Below are 25,310 nucleotides of genomic sequence, written 5' to 3' on the forward strand. Positions count from 1 at the left end.
ACTTAAAACAATGCAAATATCCCCCAAAATAATAAATTCAGCAAATTATGATATTTTCACATAATAAAATATTTGCAATCATTCAAACTTATTTTTAGTGTATATTTTGAAATGACAATGAGTTCATATTCTTTTGAGAAGATAAAATTAATTATACAATATGATTTTCTGCATTATCCCATTTTAAAATAAGAAAAATATTATTTATAAAACAATGTCTAACAAGGCTTATATAAAGAAAAAATAAGAGTAGGTGAAGGGAATGGAGATATCTTTTCTTCATTTTCTGGTTTTGTTTTCATATACTGTTTCTATAGCTAGTTCATCTATCACTTGTGTAAAATAACTTGATAAAACAATAACCTCCCAGCAATGACTCTGGCTCTTACATAATGGGTGTGTATGGTGTGAAGGCATGTGCAGTGAATCCTCAGCCACCCGGTGGGGTAGCAGGATGGCCCTCCAGGATCCCTCTGTCCAGCTGCTGGCCATCGCAGGGGTGAATGTCAGAGTGGCTGCCTCTATGAAAAACATGTATGTCCTGGTATGTCCCAGATTCCATTTCAATGTCAAAGACTTTCCTTTTGAAATAAATAATAAAAAACTTTTTTTTTCATTTGTAGATCATGTAACAATTTACAGTATTTTCATCACACTCTATTTCATGTGATGTTAGAGATGACATGATTTAATGGAAGAAGCACAAGGTCAAATCGCAGAGTGGCTGTGATGTGTAAAGCTCACCTGAGTCTCAGTTTCAGCATCTATAAAACAGTGATAAACATAAGGTTGATATGAGGGTGAAATGGGCAGCCATTTAAAATATTTAGTTTTGCATCAGACACATACTCCCTCAATAAACACTCAATGTTATTGTATTAAGGTTTTTTTTTAATAAATAATCACAATAATACAATGAGATAAAAGAAGAAAATGGGGATCTGTTTCCAGTTTTTAGAGATATTGGAAAAAGACCCCCCAAAATAGCTAAAATTGCTGAATAAAATTAATGGAAGCTGGTGTCTTATGATCATAATATCTGAGAATTGAATCCACTGTTTTCAAATATCTTTTTTAGAACCTGAAGGTGAAAAATCAATGTGTGTAAATAAGAAGAAACAAATGCCAATTTCCAGATTTTTGTGTGTGTGCTTAATTGGAAAATATAGTCAAACAATGGGTTTCTTCTATCTTACAAACACAGACTTTATGTTAGGTTTTTCTCATAATTGGAAAGGAATAAAAAAGAAAAGACTATTTGAAATTTGCATTGCATAATATTAAGGGGTGGCCAAGTAATGAATCAGTGGCAACATTTCAAATGAAACAGAGAAGATTGCAATATAGCATGCCTGGCCAAGAAATTCAGAAATTCGGCCATATGGAAAGGCTGTCTCCTCCTCTTGCTGTCCTAGATCCTTAAAGACTAATACGGTTATCTGAGTGGAAGTTATTTTTGCTTATATCTATTATTTCTCCATTTTTTTCTGTTATCTAATTACTAGCACCGATAAAAATAGTAATTTGTGCAATTTAAGTGACACATCTATATATATAAAAGCCTAAGTGACCATTATAACTGGACGACCGGACTACCAGATGACTGGCCGGTAGCTATGGCATGCACTGACCATCAGGGGGCAGACACTCAATGCAGGAGTTGCCCTCTGGTGGTCAGTGCGCTCCCACAGCCAACCTCCCATGGCCAGCCAACCTCCCACGGTCCCTCCCCCGGGCCAGCCCCGGTTGGCCCCGATCAATGGCCAGGCCGAGGGACCCCACCCGTGCACGAATTCATGTACCGGGTCTCTAGTTATCTTATGAAAGAAAACAAGTCAGCTGTTCACCTTTGCATTTATCATTGTTGGCATTGGGAAAAGAAAGTGTATAGCTAATGTGTAACTGGTTAGCTGTGAGTGGATCAATCCAGTGCTAATTGCTTCATGAAGAGCATTAACCTATGTGTTTTCATGTGTCTTTTCTCTTATAGAAAGCAGAGATTGCTATTGCCCCTCTGACAATCACTTTGGTCCGAGAGGAGGTCATTGACTTCTCTAAGCCCTTCATGAGTTTGGGCATATCTATCATGATCAAAAAGCCTCAGAAATCTAAACCAGGAGTGTTTTCCTTCTTGGACCCTCTGGCCTATGAGATCTGGATGTGCATAGTCTTTGCCTACATTGGTGTCAGCGTGGTCTTGTTCCTAGTTAGTAGGTTTAGTCCATATGAATGGCACACAGAAGAGCCAGAGGATGGGAAGGAAGGACCCAGCGACCAGCCTCCCAATGAGTTTGGCATCTTTAACAGCCTCTGGTTCTCCCTGGGTGCTTTTATGCAGCAAGGATGTGACATTTCACCCAGGTTAGTTTCAACAGTTTCTCACCAATTCCCCAGTATTGCTAAGTGTTGTGCAAATCATCTCTCTACATGTTTTTCCCCTGAAGGCAGAGCATTACTTGAAACACAGAAAAACTTGCAATTTCCAAATTAATCTGAACATATTCATTGCCAAAATTTCCAAGATAGCATAATATACGGATACATCCCATTGGAAATTGAACATATGCAACTCGCCAGAATTCCCAAAAAATTACTTAGTATTAATATTTCCTTCAATGGTTTGACAGACAGAAACTAAAATCTAAATTGTAAAAATGGGATTCATTTTATTTTTGTCTCCTTTTCAAAATAAAATGTTTTTGTTGCTGGTCTTAATTTTAAAAAATTAATTTTGAATTTTATTTATATCCCATGAATCTGAAGGGAGATTTCTGTTGTGGCATTACCTAAATCCTGAGTCAGTATAATAGGTACTAGATATGCATTGTTCTGTATGACAATATATGACAAGCTAAGCAGTAGGCAGAGTGATCAATGCAAACACTATGGTAGCTTTATAGAGCTGTTTTTCACTATCTGTGGAGTCATAGCTCACTTTCTTTGGATGCCACTGAGATGTTTCTCATTTTTGTTTGCCAAAAATGCAGCCAATCTCCTGTGCATAAACAAGTACCAATTTTGCCCTTAGAAAAAGTAGCTGAAGGCAGGAAAAACTGAAAATTAAATTTAAATAGTGACTTATATCAGTGTTGCAAGTATATGGATTTTTTAAAAAGAAATGTATGCATTCTCAAAAAGAAACAATTTAGCCACAGAACAGTTTGTGTTCCTTAAGACCCAAGGAAATGGACCTGGAGAGCATTATGCTAAGTGAAATAAGCCAGTCAGAGAAAGATAAATATCACATGATCTCACTCATTTGTGGAATATAATGAACAACATAAACTGATAAACAAAAATAGATCCAGAGACATAGAAGCATCGAACAGACTGTCACACCTCAGAGTGAAGGCAGGGGAAGGGAGGAGGGAGGTCAGAGATCAACCAAAGGACTTGTATACATGCATACAAGCATAACCAATGGACACACACAGCAGCGGGGGGCGGGGGGGGGGGCGAGGGCATATGCGGGGCGGCAGGGGGGTCTGGGGAGAGGTTAAGAGGGGAAAAAGGAGACATATGTAATACTTTCAACAATAAAGAATTTTTTAAAAAAGACCCAGGGAAACTGTAAATGTACTTAAATTCTAACATGGAAATATAAATCCCTAACTCTCAATCAATGAAATGAAAAAAAATCAAGGTAAATGGAGTAATGGTTTCAAAACTAGTCTTAAGCAAATACTAAGTTAAAATCAACAGGTGCCATTTATATGATAATGGTTAAGAAGAGAGCATTTTGAAGCTAGAAATACCATGGAAAACATGAAATGTGTACTCACATTTAAAAAAAAATGTTTAAATACAATTTGTTATAGGAATTTAAAATAATTTGATGGTCCCAATGAATGAGATCAATTCTAAATATGCCCTTCATTTTTTATTGATTCTATTCTCATTTTTCCTCTGCACTCATACTCACCCACATATCCCTGATAGCCAGAGAAAGGGTGAGGTGGAAACTTTTTTTTTTAGGTTTGGCATCAGTTTTTCATGTTGTTGCCACACACTAACAAAGCACACACTTTGGTCTCATGTTGGCAGGGACAGAGAGAACATTTTTATGCCAGTATGTAAAGATGCTTTAGGACATGACTCCTTCACTCTGATAAGAACTGGGCTATCAACAAATCCTGAAATATCATCAGTTTGAGACCAATCCTAGATCTTCATCTGGTCCACCCCACCTTGGCATATGTCTCATCCTTCCTGCCAGAGCTCTGACTTAAGGTGAAAACCAGTTCTCTCAGAAGGTCTTCTGCCAACTTAAATCCAAGGCCTCACCCACTTTTAATACGTATTGCTGCTTTATGTGCCACCCAGAGAAAAACAAAGCTGCCAACTAAGCCATGATACCGTGTTTTATCTCAGTTAATGTAGGTTGCATCTATTATCAAATATGCTAAATATTAAGGGGGGGGTAATTAATGAATTAGTAAGTGTTTCTCTTTTGTACCTAAAGGAAAGGTATTAAGTTCCATAGTTCTGCCCAATAACAATAAAAAGAAAAAAGTTCCCATATTTAAAGTGGCATTTATACAGTTCATATAGCATAGGCAACATCAAAGTATAGAGAAATACTAGAATCATTCTTGAGTAGATTATCAGAAAATAAAATGATATTGCAATTGTTATTTTTAAGCACACCTGGTAAATTGACGGTGTTTCTTTTCTTTCTCTCTGTTGGTTAGAGAAAGGAAAATGTGCATTATCTTATCCATGTTTAGATCCCTCTCAGGTCGAATTGTTGGAGGTGTTTGGTGGTTCTTTACACTCATCATTATATCATCTTACACTGCCAACCTCGCTGCTTTCCTGACGGTGGAGCGCATGGTCTCCCCCATAGAAAGTGCGGAAGATCTGGCCAAACAAACAGAAATCGCCTACGGAACACTGGATTCAGGGTCAACAAAAGAATTCTTCCGAGTAAGTTCAGGAAAAAAACTAACAATGAAATGTTCATAATTTTTAAATTCAGGCAATTTTGCCAACAATGATATTATGGGCTCTAGCCACTGTAGGCTTTGCAAACGCAGTGGTAACTGCTATGTTTAATGCTATTACTTCTATGTGGATTCTATAATCATTTTGACTTTCAAAAACTAATTGATTTATTTGCATTGCAAGAGGGACCCTCTCTAAGCAAGAGTAACAACAAAAAGGTAATTACAACAACTTAATAATATAATCTATCTTGAAAATTACAGTGCTGATCATGCTATGATACTGCATCTGGCAAGTTTGTATTTATGTGTGCGTGCTTGGGGGCTAAGAGCATAAAAATGAAAGCAAGAGTGTTGTTGTTTTTCCAAAAAAATAATACATTTAACTTTCTGCGTTTGAAACTCAAATCCTTAATTGCAGGTTATCTTCCCTACAGGAGGTATATTATTCTATAATCTCTTTTGTAGTAATAGATTTTAAAGCAATATATTTGCTTTCTCGCAAGATAATGGTAGCAAAAACTATTAAGTTTTGGACATCTCTGTGAGACGTTGTATGGCATTTTGTTTGCACGAATTCCTCTGCTTTTGCAGATAAAGTTTGTTCAAAGTGACATAATTGCATTTCACATATGAATATGATCCCTTTGGCTTGTCATTAGGATGGTAGGTATATTTGTTGTTTTGCTTTTATAGTTGCTTCCTTCATGAGGATGATTTTTTTTTTTTATCAGTGAACCTCCTTTACTCTGGTTCTACTTAAATCCAGAGATACAGGATTGGTAATGTCTGATCAGAGTTCAGGGTTCATTTTGTGACTTCAGAACAAAAGTATATAACTGCATAATAATGAAGGCATTTTGTTTTACTTTCTTTCAATTGCTTAAAGAAGACAAGATATAGTTCACTTATTTCTTAAGCTTTTGTGGAAAAATGAAAGCCCTTTAAAGAAAGTTTCTTGCTTATATACAGTTGTTGAGAGATTATACTTTCATTTTTAATGCATATATTTTTGTTTTCTCATTCAACTTGGGAATTAAGTACAACAAAATGTTCTACTCCTTAAGAAAGACTTAACTTTCATGTACTTGAAATTTCAGTAAGCTATTTCTCTTTTTATTTATTTACTTTATTTTATTTTTTAATCCTCACTGGAGGATATTTTTTCCATTGATTTTTACAGAGAATGGAAGGGAGAGGGAGAGACAGAGAGAAACACCAATGTGAGAGAGACACATTGATCGATTGCCTCCTGAAAGGGCTGGGAGCCTGCAACGGAGGTATGTGCCATAGACAGGAATTGAACCCGGGACCCTTCAGTCTTCAGGCCGATGCTCTATCCATTGAGCCAAACTGGCTAGGGCTATTTTTCTTTTTAAAAATGATTTGATTATGCCCAGCCAATGTGCCCCAATGGCTGAGCATTGATCTATGACCCATGAGGTCACGGTTTGATTCCAAGTCAGGGCATATGCCTGTGTTGCGGGCTGGGTCCCCAGTAGGGGAGTGCAGGAGGCAGCTGATTGATGATTTTCTCTCATTATTGATGTTTCTGTCTCTCCCTCTCCCTTTCTCTCTCAAATCAATAGAAATATATTTTAAAAAATAAAATATATTTTATTTGATTATAATATCCTGATATATTACAGATGTTTACATTAATACTAAATCAAAACAAATCACTCAAAAACTCAGTCAAACCCATCTCTGGGCATTGTTTAAAAAAGACGCCACACACTGAACAACATCCTTGTCAACAATGTGGAGTGTTGCTAGTAGAGATAATATAAAATGTATAAGTTAATTAAAAAGTAGTAGTGGATTTTTCTAAAATTATACATCATAGTCATGACAATAAGTATTATTAACAATTGTTTAATTACTGAGTATATTCCAGTCTATAAAGTTGAATAATGGGAACATATTGTTCTAACACATTTTAGTACAATCTCTGTGCTTAGCGGGAAATCTGTGTTTATAACTGCTTCCACCCAAAGTAGATAGGTAAAATTTAGTAACTTTGCCTAGAAACCATTATCTGTATTTATCAAAGCAGTGTACAAGTTTATGCTATAAGTTGCATTTTACTGGAAAAATGATGGCTGATATGTATGTAAATAAAGCAAATATTTGCAAATTCATCATTCTGCCTTGAGTGACAATGGAGAAAGAAACATGATGTTGATTCCTTGAAAACATTTCAAAAATAACTCACTGTAAAGATCTTTGCCAACAAGCACACTGAACATGTTTATTTCTAATTTTTATAGAGCTTTAAAAAGCTGCTCAAGTTCTACAACCTGGTGAGGTAGATAACAGAATATATTGATAAGAAATAAAGTGATAAGGCTAGTTGCTCCCCAGCCTGCACAGCCTTTCATACAAACCCTGTGACCTTTCTCTCCCACCCAACTTCAGTTTTTAAATTGAAAGAGTTGTATAAGTGTAGGTATTTATTGTTGCAGAACTGTCTGAACCTAATGGGACAAGGATATAATGTTCCTTCACGGCACACTTTCAGGAATGCATAAATTTGGGCTCCAATAAAAATCTCATTCATTTTCTTCCCTATGTTCTCCCTCCTTTCCCACAGATGATGACCTGGTTTAAAGAAACCATTTGTCTAACAGGTGGAGGAAACAGAATGTGAAGGGTATTTTTGTGCTTGTCAAAATGTTTTCTCATAGGAACACAGTAACGGTACATCTATCAGCTCCACTCCACTGCCTCAGGCGCTGACCTGTACTCTGCGCTTCAGAAATGTCGTAGTTATAACCAACTGCAAAAAGAATGAGGCCATGGGGAGAAATTACATTGGCATTCAACTTTTGCCTTGTTTTGGCCCATTATGAAACTTACATGATCATGTTCAGGGCATCCTTGTTAAGCATAAGCATGGAGGTATTTAAAGAAAGTCTGTTACTTGACAATGACAGTCTTGCTGTTCAGGTATTTTTACATTATTATACACCTTATTTGAACACACTGACTCTCATTTCCATGTAGATTTTATCCTGTGCCTATTTCAGTCATCAGTGAAATCATGAATGCATAAATGAGGTGGATTACTACCTCAGGGCTGATAATATTATCAAATAGTGCATTGATGAGCTCTTAGTCTTGCTGCACAAGCTACTAGAAATGGAAATAATTCACCTGATAACCATGTAAATATTTACTGTAATGAGTGACATTTGTACATACTGGTATTTTCTATTAAAGGCAAAAATGGAAGAATACTTAACTAATGAAAAATTAAAAAGACAGAACATTTTAAAAACTTGTTTTTAAGTAATGAAATAGTGCTTTATATCAGATAGTTTTCCATGCATTGAGTTTAACAATAAAGGTAAAATAAATAAGTCTGAGATTAATTTTCTAATTTCAAAAAATAATGACTTTTATATTAACATTGCTTATTACCTTGAATCTATTCACTCCCCAAACCTGATCTTTAAATAAGTAACACAGTTGAAGGTTTTAGGGACTTGGAAGTTCCATTGTCACTATATTTCTAAGTTTGCTGGGTCTGCAGAAATGTCCTCGTTTTAGCCTGTTTCATCAAATTTATAAAGATGTGCTTGCCCTCACTCCTTAGCAAACACCCTCTTGTGGTCACAGATAAGGAAAAGGGATTTATTTCCAGCCCTTCACTTCAGAGTCTCCCCACCCACCCCTTCACCATCTGAATGTGATCTTATCCCAGCCGTGCCCCTTTAAATCAGAATTTCTAAATATTAACTGAGTGACAAATTATGTAAATGTTTTTCAAAATATTGCTTTCATCTTTCCTTTATTTTCCACTGGGAGTCTATATTTTACCATTTCTATAATACTTAAGTCCTGCTAAATGTAGCTTAACTACACTATAGATTCCTCTTCTGGATTTGGGGAGAATTAATCCAACTTCTTTTGAACTTAAGGTACATGTAATTCAATATATTTAAACAAAGGCAGCAATAATATCCTCACATTAATGTTATAGGAATGGACTTCTAAAAAATATCAATGCCCAATGGTACTTGACTTCTTAAAAATGAATTATTTGCTTTGATATTATGTCTCATTCTATAGTTAAATTGTCTTTATAATTACCAAGCTCTAAAAATACTCTTTTTCTGCTTTGCTATGTTAGTTTTGTTTAGCTATTCTTTGTTCCTTTAATAAGATACAGAATAGTAACTGGAAAATTGTCAAATTGCTAGCATGATTTCAAAAATATTTTAAAAACATATCTCAGTTAAAATGATACTCAGTTTTTATTTCTTCTGTTTTCAACATAGTATACAATGTAAAATATATAATATATGTGGAACTCAATATCTTTTTGGGTGAAACTCTCAAGTTATCAATATATTTTTAAAGTCATTATATGCCTGAAGGGTATTTAGCAACACTTCCCTAAATTGAAATGTTCAAAACATATATTTAAGGACAATCTGTATTAAGTGACCCAGAGAGTTTATAATTTTTAGAGATTAGAATTTATATATTGGAAGAGTTAGTTCTCTGGGAGATAACTCAATTACTAAAGCTAGAATAAGTGAGACTTGGCAACACAGCCTCCCATGTGGATCTCATTCTGAACCCAAAAACCCCTCTATCCTGGAAGCAGAGAGAATCTTTACAGCTTAATTGTAGTGATGGCATGGACTTTCCTAACGGGAGGACTTCTGCACCCAGAGGTAACCTTTATTACCTAAGCACACACACCCATCACAGACTTTATATCATGAGATATTTTTTCAGGTGTTAATAACATAAAACATTTCATAGGACTCTACAGGATGTCTATTTCCCATCTTGATATTTATCACCATTTGAATATACATTAATACAAAATATCTGTTTTTTTTTATATGTACGTCTCTTATTGTGTGTGGCTTATTATACAAGTATATTGACTAAATTCCCATCTTATAAAACAAAAAGTAAGATTACAACTTTCATTAGCTTCTTTCTTTGACCACCTGAATAATTTGCTTTTGCCCCAAACCATGTATTCCTCATTTGCTATTCAAGATACTTGTTTTTTGAAGATCTGTTTCTTGATAAGTCTATGCTCTGGTAAATAAAGGAAGGTCAATGTAAATAAATATACATTCTACTCAGGATCTGGCCTCATGCATAGATTTAAGTCTGAATGAAGTCTATATTACTTTTTATTTGGATCCAAATGCAAAATTTTAGCACCTTGTTATTGAACAAATGCAATTACACCAGATGAAAGTCTGCATATGATATTGTAATATCAAACATCAAAAAGGAGTCAGCCTTTTCTATTTTATCAAATATATCCGTTGGGGACATTCGAGTTTTTTGGGGACATTCGAGTTTATTCACATTTAAATGTCTCTGTGGATGAAAAAAAATTCTAAATGAATGCAAATACTAGCAAACAGATCTGGATAAATTAAGTGGTGGTGGTAATGTAGATAGAATCCAAATGGACAAAAATAAATATGTTTCTTGGCTGAAATCAGGGAATTAGAATGACTAACTCTCCAAAATATAAAGTGGGAAAACAGAAATCACTTCTCTTTAAAGTTTAATGTATGCTCTATTTGGAGATTTTGTTAGGAAAAGTCTAAACATGTTTTGATAGACCTAGAGTTTGATTCTTGTGTTAGGGATATTTGGTTTGTAAACTACGGTGGCTTTTTTCCCCTTGTGCTCAACTTGATATAGACTGAACTTTTTTAAATAATATATGTTCCTATTGATTCAGAGAGAGGGAGGGCGCGGGAGAAAGAGATAAAAGCATCAATGATGAGAGAGAATCATCAATGGGCTGCCTTCTGCACGCCCCCTACTGGGGATTGAGCCCTTGACCTTAAATCGAACCATGACCTCCTTCCTGATTCATGGGTCAGAGCTCACCACTGAGCAACACCAGCCGGGCTAGACTGCACTTTTTGTATACATCTTATTAGATTGGTTTTCATTAAAACTTTGAGGCATGAAAAAGGGTTTAAAAAGTAATATTACAAGTCTCCTTATTTCTTATAATTCAAGTGCAGTGTTAAAAGGTATTTTGCAGAGCTAAAATTAAATCTTACTTGGTCCTTTTCAAATTTACCATGAATGTGATGCAAAACATGATTTTAAATGTTCAGCTCTCTTTATAACATTCTGAATTTAAAAATAATAAGGTGTCCTTTAAGCACTTGAGTCGAATCATTATTATGACAAGAAATAACAGCTTCTTCAAATAACACTTTTAAATGTCATTTCGATGATTTTCTTAAATAGTTTTAAAAGGCTGTTTTCTAATTGTAAAATCATGTTGTGACAGCAAATTGGAGTTAGAGGGCAATGGAAAAGTACTGGAAGTTTTTATCCCTATCTTGGTTCTGTCAACATGAGCATGTTGCTGCTTCTTTCCTGGATTTCATTTTATTTTCATTTCCTCCAGAGATCAAAAATAGCAGTGTACGAAAAGATGTGGACGTACATGCGGTCAGCGGAGCCGTCCGTGTTCACCAGGACTACCGCGGAGGGCGTAGCTCGAGTCCGCAAGTCCAAGGGCAAATTTGCCTTTCTCCTGGAATCCACTATGAATGAGTACATCGAGCAGCGAAAGCCGTGTGACACGATGAAAGTGGGAGGAAATCTGGATTCGAAAGGCTATGGAGTAGCAACGCCCAAGGGTTCCTCATTAAGGTGGGTGGAATAGTATAACAATATAACATGTGTTGTTATAGTATTCCACCTTCCCTGATGTCCCTGAGAGAATTATTTTGTTTTGTTTGTGAACATGGTATGTTTGTTTGTTTCTCTGTTTTCTTTTTTCTCCATTTCATATTTCTGGTCAACAATCAGGTAATTTCTTTTTTTAATTTTAGAGTAATCAGAGTTGACGTATATTTTTTAAGGCCATATAAAAACCAAACTGGTTGAACACTAGCTGCTTCCAGTGGGCCTAAAACATGGGTAGCAAATGCTTCTATATCTCATCAACTTTTTTTTTGGCCACTAAAACCTACACTCTCATTGTATCAGTAATAATTCTACATTTTATCATTTTTTTTAAATTATGCCTGCCTACTAGTTTTTGAGTAAGAAGACATCCACTTCTTCGTAGAAAACCACTTTTTTCCATTTCAATGTTTCATTTATTACAACATCATTATATTTTAGATTATCCTGAGGTTGTATTGGTGCTAACTTTGTAATCAGATCTATTTATAAATGCAACTATGATCACATGGAAAACTGGGCTCTGATTTTATGGTACTTACTCAAGCCACACTCTCACCTGTTTGCAAAGGGAGTGTGGTGTAAGTAAGATCTGTAAAATGAGGTCCAATGGCAATCCAAAACTGTTCACACGTAAACCCCTAAAATGTGATTCATGAGCAATACACATGTAGATAATCCACATGTGTTAAAAGTGAGACCTTCATTCTTAAGGAAATGTTGGTGAAATCTGCCCTTTTCACCCTTTTGGTCCTGGACATAGAGGATTCACATGTTTATGTCCAGGAGGCAGAATTTCCTATTTTCCTTAAGGAATAAAGGTTGCTGTTGAATTGCTGGGGCTAAAGCAAAGTTGGAGTCAAAAGTGATGACTGACAAAAGTACTCTGGTCTCAGTGCTGCTTAGGAGAGATTCATGCAAAGCACAGATACAGATTCAAGAAGAAATCAGAATCTTTTCTAAAGGACTTAACCAAGAACCTGGTCTTGAAAAATGATGTCTCTGGTAAGCCTTTGAAAAATGAAGGTAATGAGACCTGGACTACTGCCCAGCAGGAATGAAAGCAATATAAAAACTATAAGATTGCTTTCATTGGTTTCAAAGAGGGAACTGCAATGTGTTTTGGATCTCTGTGTTGGGCGGAGGAGGATTTGAGACAAATATAAGAAACAAATGCTATTGCTGGAAAGGGTGTACTAAACCAATATTCTGTTTTTGCAAGCTACACTCATAATTAGTGAGGGGCTTGATGGTATGTTCATAAGGGGCCATTTTAAGAGGAGATAGGACAAAATTAGCCAGTGAAGACAAATTTGGATGTGGACTTTGGCAATTCTGAAGCCAGGTTTATGTGACCATCCCTCCCATATGGAACTGGAGAAATGTGCAGGGAGAAAGCCAAACAAATAAATTATCCATCACTACCCCAAAGACTTCAACCATTCAGCAACTTCAGCAGGCATCGGGAGGGTTGATCTTTGAGGGTGTGTTTTCTATAATACAATGTGAAAATATCTAAATTCAATGAGGCCAAGTAGCAAATAAATTTTTATTTAAGGGGCAGTTATCAGAGCATCTTAGTGTAAATAATTTAAAAGAAATGGAAGGGGAGAGAGCCGTGGTGGTTCATATGTAGATCAGTATTCAGACTATTGATTCCATTCACTGGGTGTCGCTTTGGCTCTTAATTAATTCTCTGTGGATGTAGCTGCCTTGTCCTCTGTCTTGTGTCTACTGATAAAGTCAAGTTCCAGGGACTGAATTTGGCCTTCAGATATGCATTGATGGCCTGACTCACATTGATGGCAAGAGCTCCCTCTTAAATGTGCCACTTTGTCAAATCCACACTACAGGGCTTGTTTGGGGAGAAGCTGAAGGGCTTCATCTGTCTAGAACTGTATAATAATCAGCTATTGGCTTCCTCCTCTTTTCCTGTCCTTCCCTGGATCTTGATAATGAGGCAATTGTGAAACTCTGCTTCCTGGAGGGAGACTTTGTTTATGAGCTTTGTTTTATGCATGCCACAGTTTCCTGAGCAAGCTGGCCCCTGCACGCCAAAACCACAGTCATTTTGTCCTATCTTTGAGAACGTTGGAAGGACCCTGAAGGCTAATCCCCATTCACCTAACCCCCCACCTCCCCACTCCCCCACTCCCAACTCAGCTAAGCAAAAAGGTCATTAAGCTTAAATTCTCATTCTATTTTGACTATGATCCCTTAGTTATAAAAGAGCAAACTAATATAGAGATGGACTAATAGGCACCTTCTGAATAAAAGATTTAGTTTTCAGAAGCAAATTCAAAGTAATTGCATCCATCAGAGCAAGATCCAGAGAGCATGCATACCTGCTTCAAGAGTGCCTTGAAACCTCTGCCTTATCTGCTCAGTACAGACTAAGTCTGTTTTCCTATAGGATTTATCTTCTTTAGCCAGGTCTTTTGGGTTAATAGCTATGGATATCCTAAGACTTGTGTGTTTCCTTGTCATTAATTATGGTTTTCTCACAAACTCTGCTGTTTTGATTCATTAGGCAACGTGAGACTTTAAGAAAAGGAAAACAGTAATTTATCTTTTATGTAAGCTTAATCAGAGAATAACTAGCAATCTTCTGTTGGTCCAGAGTGTTTTAAATGTCTAGACCTTACTGTTTAATCAAAATCTTTCAGAAAAGAGCAAGAGTGTGGTATATAATCAGGATAGAACATCGGGACTTGGGTTTTAATGTAGACTTTAAAACAAATGCAATCAGGATCATCACAGAGAGTATATATGTGACTGTGTTAAAAATATTACAACAGAGATTACTAGCACCCACTTTATGACAGATCATAATGTACAGAGTTCTTTATTTTCCAAAGATACTTTATTTCAGACTAGTGTTTGCTGGGCATACACGATAAAATGTTAAATGATTGAGTTATCATAGTTCTCAGTTCCAGAAAGTCAATAACTATGCTCAGCCATTACTGTTTTATTTAACTTTGACATAGGTTCGCTAATTTTTAGGTGATAAAATGATTCCAGGTATATTGATGCATTTAAATTTAGCATCTATAGATTCCCATAGAAAAAAAGGAGATAATTACAAGTAAATGTACCTATAAGCTATAGATATCAATGAGTGAAAGAACTTAGATCTTACTGTCATTATTATTTATTTTTCAAGTTACCTTCTAAAAACTTTTTTCAGGTCTTGAGGAACAAAAAAGAGTAAATCTCTTCTTTTATATTATCTCTCAACTTTCTCCATACCTTGGTATTTCTTTTGAATCTTCTTTCCACACGCACAGTGTAATTTATACTCCTATCAATGTCATGGCCTTTCTTCCCATCCCTTCTTCAATACCCTAGACAATCCAAAACATTTGTGAAAACCTTTCTCTCACTGAGAATTGTTTAAAGGTTGGTATTGCAATAGAATGTAAAGTTTAGGTAAAAGAGGAAGTATGTTTATTTTTACTTTACTATAAATTTTGCTATAGTACAAATATCTACCATACTATAGTACTTATTGCATAGTAGATTTTTATACTTTACTATCAAAATACTCTCTTTACTACATTATCTATATTGTATAGATACTATGCTCTTGATTTTACTATGCAATAAATAAAACTGATAAAGGTTGTCTAGAGTGAATCATAATTTAGTTAATGCCGATTCACTGACTATTAAGTAGTTGTTAGATGAGAACACCCCATTTAAAGATATGTGTGGTATCTGGTATCTCCAAGTACCTCCAGGGGACAAAGCAGTGAATCATATCTGAGACTTCCCCTCAAGTTTTGTAGGGGTTTGTATACTTGATCCTGATAACTGAAGCCAAGTTTTAAAAATCTAGCCTTCTATAATTTCTGTTCAAATTTTGCCTTCTCTAAGGATGTTTGTGGGACTGTGTCTAAAATAAGACAAATGTTCTGTCACATCCCCCTCCAAAAAAAAAAAAAAATGACGTTTCAAAAAGAAAGCAGTTCCAAAAGACCTTGATCAGTAATTGGTGTGGGGGAAAATGAAGTCCATGGACTTGCTGATGCCCAGCAGCAGGAAGCCATGGCAATGTGTGCTGTCTCTTTGAAACCAGACACATCACCCTTAGTTTATAAGAGGCAAGTCAGGGCCCCAAAGTACTAGGGTAGCAGGAGGAAGAAGTACTAAGAATGAGAATTAAAATAGCACATCTTTTATTGGACTCTTCCTTTCAGTACTTAACACAATCACTGCCCTCATAGGACACTAGGCCCACATCTAGATCTGCATCAGGGTAAGTAGAGTTCTCTGTAGCGGTTGGACTTTGAAGGATTTGTTAGGACAGGTGTATTAAACTTAATATTCAAATTTATGTATGAAAAATATATTATCCCTAAGGAACCACTTTCCCATTAGACATTAGCGAGACATATTTAGTCATCAGTTCAGGTATACTTGGAAGGTTTAGAAAAAAGTGTTTCTCTGGATATAGTATGCAAGAATAAAACTGTATTCTTTTTTTGGGGGGGGGGATAACAAGTCAACTATTAATACTTAATGTAGACACTAAAAAACAAAAAATTACATATTTTTAAGCTGAGTACTTAATATTACTGAGCAGCACTTGTCCTCAAAGCGAATAAACTTTTAATTTGTTTTCTGAAAATGAGTTGCAGGTGATTTGTATACAATTTTTCAAAACTATTATAGAAAGAGATATGTTTTTGCTTATGAACATATTTCATTTTTTCTGGTTCCATATTAAAAGATGCTACAGATAACCTAGTGGGTTTTTTTTTTTTTATCTATGTTCTGGAATGTAGTCTATTTGGGCTAGGGAATTAGAAAACACACACACACACACACACACACACACACACACACATTAATTGTACCTTTCAGCATACACCCACAAAAATACACACAATCCCTGGTTGTGATATGCTTCAACACTTTCCCAGTTTGCTATTAGAGATGCGATGTTGATTGTGGGTTGCAAGCATTTTGCATTCACAAACTGAGCTGTCACCTGGTAAAGGTGTCAGTGCTGCATGTGTCCCAGAGGAAAATAAGCTCCTGTAGAATCCACATGCCCCCTCCTTCCCTCTCTAGATTCTGAGTCCTGTAGGAAACAAAACTTCCCACTGCCATTGGAAATCTAGATGTTTCATTAAGCTCTTTCCTACAACTAAGAGATTATTGAAATTACAGTTCCCCATGAAAAAGGGGGGCGGGGGGAGAGTTGCTTTTTCTCCATTTCTTTAAGACTCACCAGGCATTATTATTCATTTTTGCCATTCTTCCCACTAGGAAAAAAAAAGCTGATCTGATCACCCTTTATTCATTTGCCAATTCATTAAACAGGTAGTTTCTGCATTCTAACTGAGCACTCACCAGGTGGTTTTTAAGTTGTTCTCTCCGGGGATGCTTTGTGAGTACTGTAGGTAACACCATGGTGGGAAAGTGTCTAAATTCAATGTGTAGCTATGGTACCTTCTCATCATGAGGCTAAGGAGCTGTATTATAGTAACTTGCCTAAGAAAATGAGTGATTTGTGGCCATTTTAGTTTCTACCACTTCAAGGAGAATCAAATTGAACAAGATAAAACTGCTGCAAAAGAAGTTTGATAGTTTAAGCTCTCATAAGCTGATCTGATGAAAGATCTCAGACAAAATTTCAATTCTGATAGCTCTAAGAAAAGCCAAAACTATTGTTCTTTAATTCCACATAACTGCTTATAAACAAATTCCATAAAGATAAAATAATCTGCCAAAAGAATATCCACATTTAAACAATTCAAATTAAGTCAGTGTCAACACGCAACCAATGTGTTGCAGAACCCATACCCAACCAAGTCAAGCATCCTTGATCCACACATGCCAACTGTATTCAGGAAACATAATGTGGTATCTGAGACCAGCGTTCATAATCTGATATGTAATAAATGTGCTGTAGTTGGACTGATGTCTACATTAGCAGTGTATTTACATGTTTTTCCTGGGGCATGTCTAGTAGCTAGACAGGTTCCATCTTTACAGTTCAGCTCACGAAGATGAATGGTTTTCAGAAGCAATTGCAGTGCTAGTGATCCAGTTAAAAAGGGAACACAAAGGAATAAATAGCAAAGCAATTGCATGAGGGTTCTGGGCGTTTCTACCCCTTTCTGTGCTGCTGGGTAGAAAAACCCAGATGTGGATTCTAGAACTAAAGCTAAAAACACCAGAGCTGGAGAAGAAACACGCCCCACCCCACCCCCCTTGCCAGGGCCCCAGCAATGCTGAAATCTAGAAAGAGCCATAAGTAAGATACCTTAGTAAGAAGATAAAATCCAGATATTCAAAGCAATCTATTGGCTTTGCCTCCATTTCCTCATATTCTGCATTCTCTGAGCCAATATTTAAGTGCTAAAAAAAAAAAAAAAAAAAAAAAGGTTGTTTTGCTTCTGCTGTGCGTAATGTAGCTTTCGACCGACCGTAGCTACAAAACTACTTTTTGGCTCTGTCAATACTCAATTAGTAAAGCAAATGTGTCCGATTAATGTTCTTCCCTATAAGACCTCGGGGTATAGGACCATGACTTCTATAGGTAGTAAATGCCTTTGAACTTGACAACTATAAAGTCATCTTTATTTAGCTTAGGAGTAGCTGTAAATTGATCCCCAGAACAGCAGCAAGGCCAAACCATCAGGGGTTTTTATTGTTGTTGTTTTGGGGCATTGTTTGTATAGGATCCTATTTTCCAGGGAAGGACAGTAGGAAAATCACCACCTGGCAAGCCTCAGCACAGGCTGCTGCAGAGGGAGGAGCCATTAAAGATCTCAGAGAGATCGTAACTCTTACATAACTCGTCCTAATCTGAACAGTTTGGAAGGAGCAAGAAGAGAAACATGACAATCATGCAGAGTAGATTCCTACTCCTTATTGTCCCAGTGCCCTCTTAGCTGGGAATGTGGAGGCAGGGTGGGGAGGGACTGCAGAAGAGAGGGAGGGAGGGAGGTCTTCATACTTGGAATAATTAGTGATGTGAAGAATATTTTAGAATGTATATTAGAAAAACACAGAGAGGACTTTGGAGAGAGTGTGGCAATCAGATTTACCATAAAATTCTAAAATACCTACAATAAAATACTATAAAGCACACTTTATTATGGAGATGTAATATATTCCCAAATGTAGAGTTGTATCTGATGTTGCTTTAATGCAGTTTTATATTAATGATAAACATCTACTTAGTACATCACAAGTAAATAGTAGTTTTCCATAAAAATGAAAAATGTATCAATTTCTTTCAGCATAGCAAATAAGAAGCCATTCATCTACAACTTTAGAAATGATTAGCTTCCTTTTGTGTCTAAATATAATATCAGCCAAGATGGGGCAGGTTTATGATTCACATTTAAGAAAAGGAAAATGAAATGTTTGGCAGTCACTTGGAAAGAGCTGAAGAAATAGTAAAGATCCTGGTTTATAATTGTATTTTATTTTAATTTAGCTGGGAAAAGTGGCTCATTTATTTTAATCATGCCCCACTAAATCAGTCCTATATCTCTGTTTTCAGAATAAAATAATATACAGTTGAGATAACAGTGCCACACACATAGTATTACATGCAATTGGCCACACCTGAGTAGCAAATCGCCATTTGACTCTCAAAATACCCAACCCTGGCCCCAAGCCTTCTAGAACAAGCATTACATTGATCATGAGAATATTTTATAAATAATAATTATACTAACAGAAGTTGTAAATACTGTGAACACATAGTATATCCTCTTTAATAGCAGAAAAGTCTTTTTCATGATTAAAAGGAGCTTATTTTAAATGGACAGATTCCATGCTTTCTGAAAAACCCCAAAATCAGTGTTAGGACTCATCCACAGAATGAAATACAGTTTCAAAACTTTGTGAAACCACTTCAAAATGCTCCTCTAATATCCCAAAACTCAATAATGTCGAGAATTAAAGCCTAGAAATATTCCTACAATCAAATCTGTCTTTCAAAGTGTATAATACTAAAATCTGGGAGAAATCTATCATTTTAAATACCACTGACCATATGACATTTAAATATTACCATTTTAAATATCACATCACATTGAAATAAATTAGATTTTATTTAGCTTACATTTTTTCCCCCTGGGATATTCAATGAAGAAATTGACACACAAATAATTGTTTTACAGAAATTTTAAAAATTCAGTCTGTTTTCTCTAAGTGTTAAATATTTGGGAGTGTTAAAAATAAGAATTAAATTGGAGTCAATCAAACAAATGTGACACGAAGAGCTCCTCACTTTCAGAAAAACTATAAGCGTGTGTGGCCCCCTCCATTGTTGCTTCATGCACAATGTAGGAGACTGTCAAGAATGATCTAAGAGGGCCGAAACCGGTTTGGCTCAGTGGATAGAGCGTCGGCCTGCGGTCAAGGGCTTGTACCTTGGTTGTGGGCACATCCCCAGTAGGAGGTGTGCAGGAGGCAGCTGATCGATGTTTCTCTCTCATCGATGTTTTTAACTCTCTATCCCTCTCCCTTCATCTCTGTAAAAAATCAATAAAATATATTAAAAAACAAAAAAGAATGATCTAGGAGGCAGGTCTCTGCTACCCTAAAACAGCTGTTTCATATTTTGGGCTGGAAGATATGCAACTTCTAAACATCTTTCATGAAATGGTAAAGAGTCAACATTTTATTAGTAACGAAGAAATCACATTACTGGGTCCCCAGCCCCTAGTCCCTCTTTTCAAGCATTTGCAACTAGGACCACAAAAAAAACAAACCCATAAAAGCATCATCAGCAACTACAGCTATTCTCTGTTGCTGGTGCCTTTAAAATAAAAATTAAATGTTAAAAAAAAATGGGAAATAGAAAACTTAAATGAAAGCAAGTATCTAGAGCCAAGTGAGTACCCTAACCTTGAGGGTACTGGTAGGTAAATGGAAGTAAGCAGAATCCAAGAAAAGCTGACCTCAGATCGTCTCCCAGAGTAAAAGGCAGAGGGAATAGGTGGAAAAAATAAGTTGCTTTCCATTATACATTGCAATAACAATATCATCTAAAGCAAAAATCAGTTAATATATAATTTAATGTTCTTTTTAATATGTTCACTTTTATGGGATAATGTTTAAATTCGGCTTAGCATGGAATGATAAAAATTACTGAGCAGTATATTTCTTAAGTGAAGCAATAATATTAACAGTATAGCATTACAGCTTTCAAACCACTTCCATACATATTTGTTACTAGCTCCTTTTAACCCTCTTGTAATGCCATTCTGTTATAGAGGAAGGCATTATCAACTAGAGATGTTAAGTGACTTGCCCACAGACCCACAGCTGAGATTAGAATTGAGATCTTCTGACTCTCTCCAGTGCTCTTATGGGAAAAGAAAATAATCTTTAATATAAATACAGTTTACTTTAAAAACTTACTAAACAGTTCTGTCATTCTTCAATGCTTTGATTTCAGCAACACTGATAATATCCAGGCATGTTGAAAATACCCATCTACAACTCCAGAAACTGTAATGTTTAATTTATATTAAAAACTAAGTAAAAACCTGGAAAGTTGAATAAGTTACACAGAGGTAGATTTCAGGCCAGTAGAAAGAACAATTTTACAATTAAAACTGGTCCCGATAAATGGGGAAAGTTGACTATGATCCCCAACAATTCGAGTTGTTCGTGTAGAAGTAGAAGGGCTTTGACCATCTCTGAGACACCACACTGTGACAGAGACATCTACATTTCCTTCCCACTTTGAGAGTCTGAGATTCTGAGTCAGGCCCTGAACTATCTTTAGAAAAAAAAAAATTATCTTATACCCCTTTGAAGTTGCAGACAATAAGACTGGGTAAACTCATTCCCAGAACTGCAATAGAAGCTCATCTGGTTTGGGAATTAAATAAGGCACTTCTTCAGTGAATACCTGCTTTTGTCAGTTTGTCTACATTGTGAAATAGAAAGGTATTTAAGGAAAGCACTTCCCTGTAAAAACCACAGAACTAGTGACAGACACAAGTCTTGTATGCCTATACATAGAGGCACTTAAAATTATATACCAACATCAAACTTTTGGCAAGGTACCAATCTGACAAAATTCATTGGCTTATATAAAAAGGGGAATGAAGCAGCAAAAGTAAAGCACATGCATGTAGAAGGGCTTGGTTTGATTTTTTTAAGACTAAAACATATTTCCATGTTTAGATATGATAAAAAGTGATCCATATAATGTGGTGTCCTATGGTGTTTCAATGTCACACTTGAGAGGGTGATTTTAAAGAGCACCATAATTTCACCAACAACTTCAGTACCATTTAATTTCTGTTTCATTTCTCCGCATCACAAATAACAATCATGTTATGCCCTGAAGCATGAAGACTGCACAGCCACTGCAATTTTGCCCAATCCAGGCAATGTGCACAGTTAATCTTATTCATAGATTCTCAGGTCATTTCAGAAGATAAAGATATTTCCTTCAAAATTCTGTCATATAAGTGGTTCCCATCAATGAAGTAGGTGTTTCATAAAACACAATTTACTCTTTTTTTCCATTAATAGCACAGCTTTACAATTTCCGAATGTATTTGTTTCAGAAAAAAAAAAGAAAATGCTCTATTTCTGTATATGTTATTTGGAATTTATAGTTCATTTAATAAAAGGCTGGTTTACAAAAAAAAAAAAGTCATTTTTAGAATATCCATTAAAGATAGTGGATGAAATCAAAGTTCCCACCCAAGGAAGAACATGAGGGAAACCATATTTGTTTGTAGTTGGAGGAGTTTTATTATGTAACTTCAAGCTGAATAAAGTTCTAGGATGAATATAACGCTAAACAGATGGTAATAGTAATAGAAGTATAACATAGAATCTGACAGAGTGTTTTTTTCCCTGCACATTTTCATAATGGCCATTAAAGTAATGATTACAACATCATTCATTTTGACATCTCTGGAACATATTGTGACAACCCAAGGTTCCAAAGTATATCCATTTTCTCACCTGATGTCATTTTACTTGATAAAGAATTTTAATAAGTTACCCAAAGTTAAATAACAATAGCACATGATCTTGTATGGGTTCGGGCTCATTCTTGGTCTCCACTTTCCTTCATGTCTCACGGAATTCAATCAATTGTCTGGTATTTTATATTTTTTATGGGAGCCAGTTGCTATCTCTGAAATTATGCCAAAGGGTAACTAGGAACTGACTCAAAGCTCAATTAGACAGTAGTTTCAAAAGAGACAAAGTATTTCAAAGTATTTCAGAGTCCATATAACTCAAAAGGAAATAAAATTTAACAAGTACTGTATACCAAGCATAAGCACATGAATCTATTTCCCTCCCCCCCCAACGTGACGTTGGTGCTAGCTTCAGCTGGATGGCGATGCTGCTGGAACTCAGGTCACAGAGCTCCTAAGTGACAGGGCTGGAATAGAAGCCCGCTTCTGTTTAATTCCCAAATCCACGCTCCTTTCACTATGTTGCCTTGTTTCCCTCCAAAGACACTAGGAGTCTTAGTTAGATAAACTCATTAATAAAAAAATAAGTGAAAATCCCACCTTTGTACTACCCGGGATTCCCTGGTTTAAAAAAATAAAACAAGCACATGGTTTCTGATAATGCTCATCTCCCAGACTTATTCCTAACCCTCCCATCTAATCACCCTTTAGATTTCTTTTTCATTTTTCCACTATTTCTTGTTCATATCAGATTTAGTACTGCTCCAAACATGTTGTTGCTTATAGCACTATCGTTTTACCCTCAGAAGACACAAAGGACATCAGGGAGATGGGCTGAAACCACACAGCATGCTTCCTCCCGAAGGTGCTCCCAGGATACACCCCCAGGGTTCACGCCAACTGATAAAACTTCCCCAAATGATGCCCTTCCATGAATTCCCCTGCTCTTAGTCAGTCTTCAGTTTATTGAAGCTTTGACAAATAGACTGATACTGATTGAAAAGCAGACAATCTGTCCCCCTTACACAGCTAATGTTCATTCCCCTTTGGCTTAATCCTTAAAATGGATTTTAAGTTCAATTCAATGAATGCCCCAGTATATCAGGCAGTTGGTAGTGTCTTGTGAGACCTGAGGAAGGGGTTGGCCAGAACTGAACTTGACTTTAATACAAGACCATGTTCTATTATTGTTTAACTTTGGGTATTTCTCCCCTAGGAGGAGGACAGAGGAGAACTAACCAGCTCCAGGACCAAGGTAAGAGGGGAGTTTTCTTTCAAAAGAATGGGTTCCATCCCTTTGAAGGAAACCCCTCCCCCACCTGTTTTTTAATTCCTTCTTCTTTATATTTTTATATTTTGTAACCCACCAGCATTAGGAAAACAGCTTGCTACCTGTGCATATAGCTACTTGAACACCCACTTAAAAATGTTATAGCAGGAAAAAATAAAACCTTCTCACAAGTCATATCACTTATATGCTAATGCATTTATATTTTCTATCATCATTAGATATCAGTACCAGTCTTCCATCAAAGATTAGATTACTGCATAGACCTTAGTAAATTGTCATCAGCTGTTCACTTCCCTATATGTAGAATATGGATAGTAACTGACAATCAAATCATAATAGGGTAATGAGGTTTCAAAATTTAAAAACTAAAATCCTAAGTATTTCTATAGAAAATATATCATTGCAAAGAAATTTTTATTGAATCAGCTGATATAATTTAAATAATATAAAATTTTATTAGTTTTGGAATAATACATTCAGAGTTACATAAATATATAATTTTAAGTGTAATCAGGCTAGACCTTTGGTGTGAAGTTGTATAAACTTAATGAGATTTTAAGGTACCGTATGAAAACTGGGATTAGAAAAAGAAAAGAGCCAGCCAGCATGGCTCAGTAGTTGAGTGTTGAGTAGTTGAGTAGTTGAGTAGTTGAGTGTTGACTAGGAGGTCATGGTTATATTCCCAGTCAGGGCCCAGGTTGTGGGTTCGATCCCCAGTAGGGGACATGCAGGAGGCAGCTGATCAATAATTCTCTCTCATCATTGATATTTCTATTTCTCTCTCCCTCTTACTTCCTCTATGAAATCAGTAAAAATATTTTTAAAAAGAAAAAGGAATTAATATTGTCTTGAGCAGTATTTCTTCATGCTTATAGATCATCTTCCTAGACCTCTGTTATTGCTTTTAATGGGTTCCATTGTTACCTCATGTTTTATGTTGTTTGTGGAAATCATCAGTATTCCCTGCCTTTGGTACTCTATTTCAAATTGCCCTTCTGTAAGGGAGAAAACCAAGTTGATAAACAAGTTAGGTAATTTAAAAAGCATCCAGAATTTGAAATATCAGAAGAAAGGTGGATCATGTGGATTATGAAAGGACCAGCTTTCAGATCCTACTCAGCTGTAGTTCTTTGTTGTCATTGTCCTCCAATGAGTCTAGACCTTGTGTGACTTTAGAAACTTTTAGAAAAGCTTTAGATCAGGTAACTGAGACAATCAGTGCTCAGGAAGAAAATTTTAGGAAGAAGAAACATGCAAGAAAGAAGGAGAATTCAGGCAATTTATTGCCAATAAATAGTAATCATCTTTCAGAAACACGTTTATGTGGTTTTGTTACAAACGTGCTTGAATCTTGGCATCACCTTAAAGTTGGGTTGTTGAGGTTTTTAATGAAAGAAAATCATCTCAGAAGGATATATTTTTATTAAAGATGACTGTCTTCTGAACACAAAT

The 25,310-nt window shown here is 35.9% G+C and overlaps 1 protein-coding gene across 1 annotated transcript in view; it reads left to right on the forward strand.

Annotated features, from left to right (window-relative positions):
* GRIA4 (glutamate ionotropic receptor AMPA type subunit 4) overlaps positions 1-25,310 on the forward strand; it is a 291,800-nt gene that overhangs the window by 241,591 nt on the left and 24,899 nt on the right. Inside the window, exons 9-11 of the mRNA XM_028132009.2 lie at positions 1,991-2,361; positions 4,728-4,926; positions 11,359-11,606. Of these exons, the coding sequence (XP_027987810.2) occupies positions 1,991-2,361; positions 4,728-4,926; positions 11,359-11,606 (818 nt within the window). The remainder of the gene's footprint in view (positions 1-1,990; positions 2,362-4,727; positions 4,927-11,358; positions 11,607-25,310) is intronic.

This window comes from Eptesicus fuscus, chromosome 13 (assembly GCF_027574615.1).
Source record: "Eptesicus fuscus isolate TK198812 chromosome 13, DD_ASM_mEF_20220401, whole genome shotgun sequence".
Classification (NCBI taxonomy): Eukaryota; Metazoa; Chordata; class Mammalia; order Chiroptera; family Vespertilionidae; genus Eptesicus; species Eptesicus fuscus.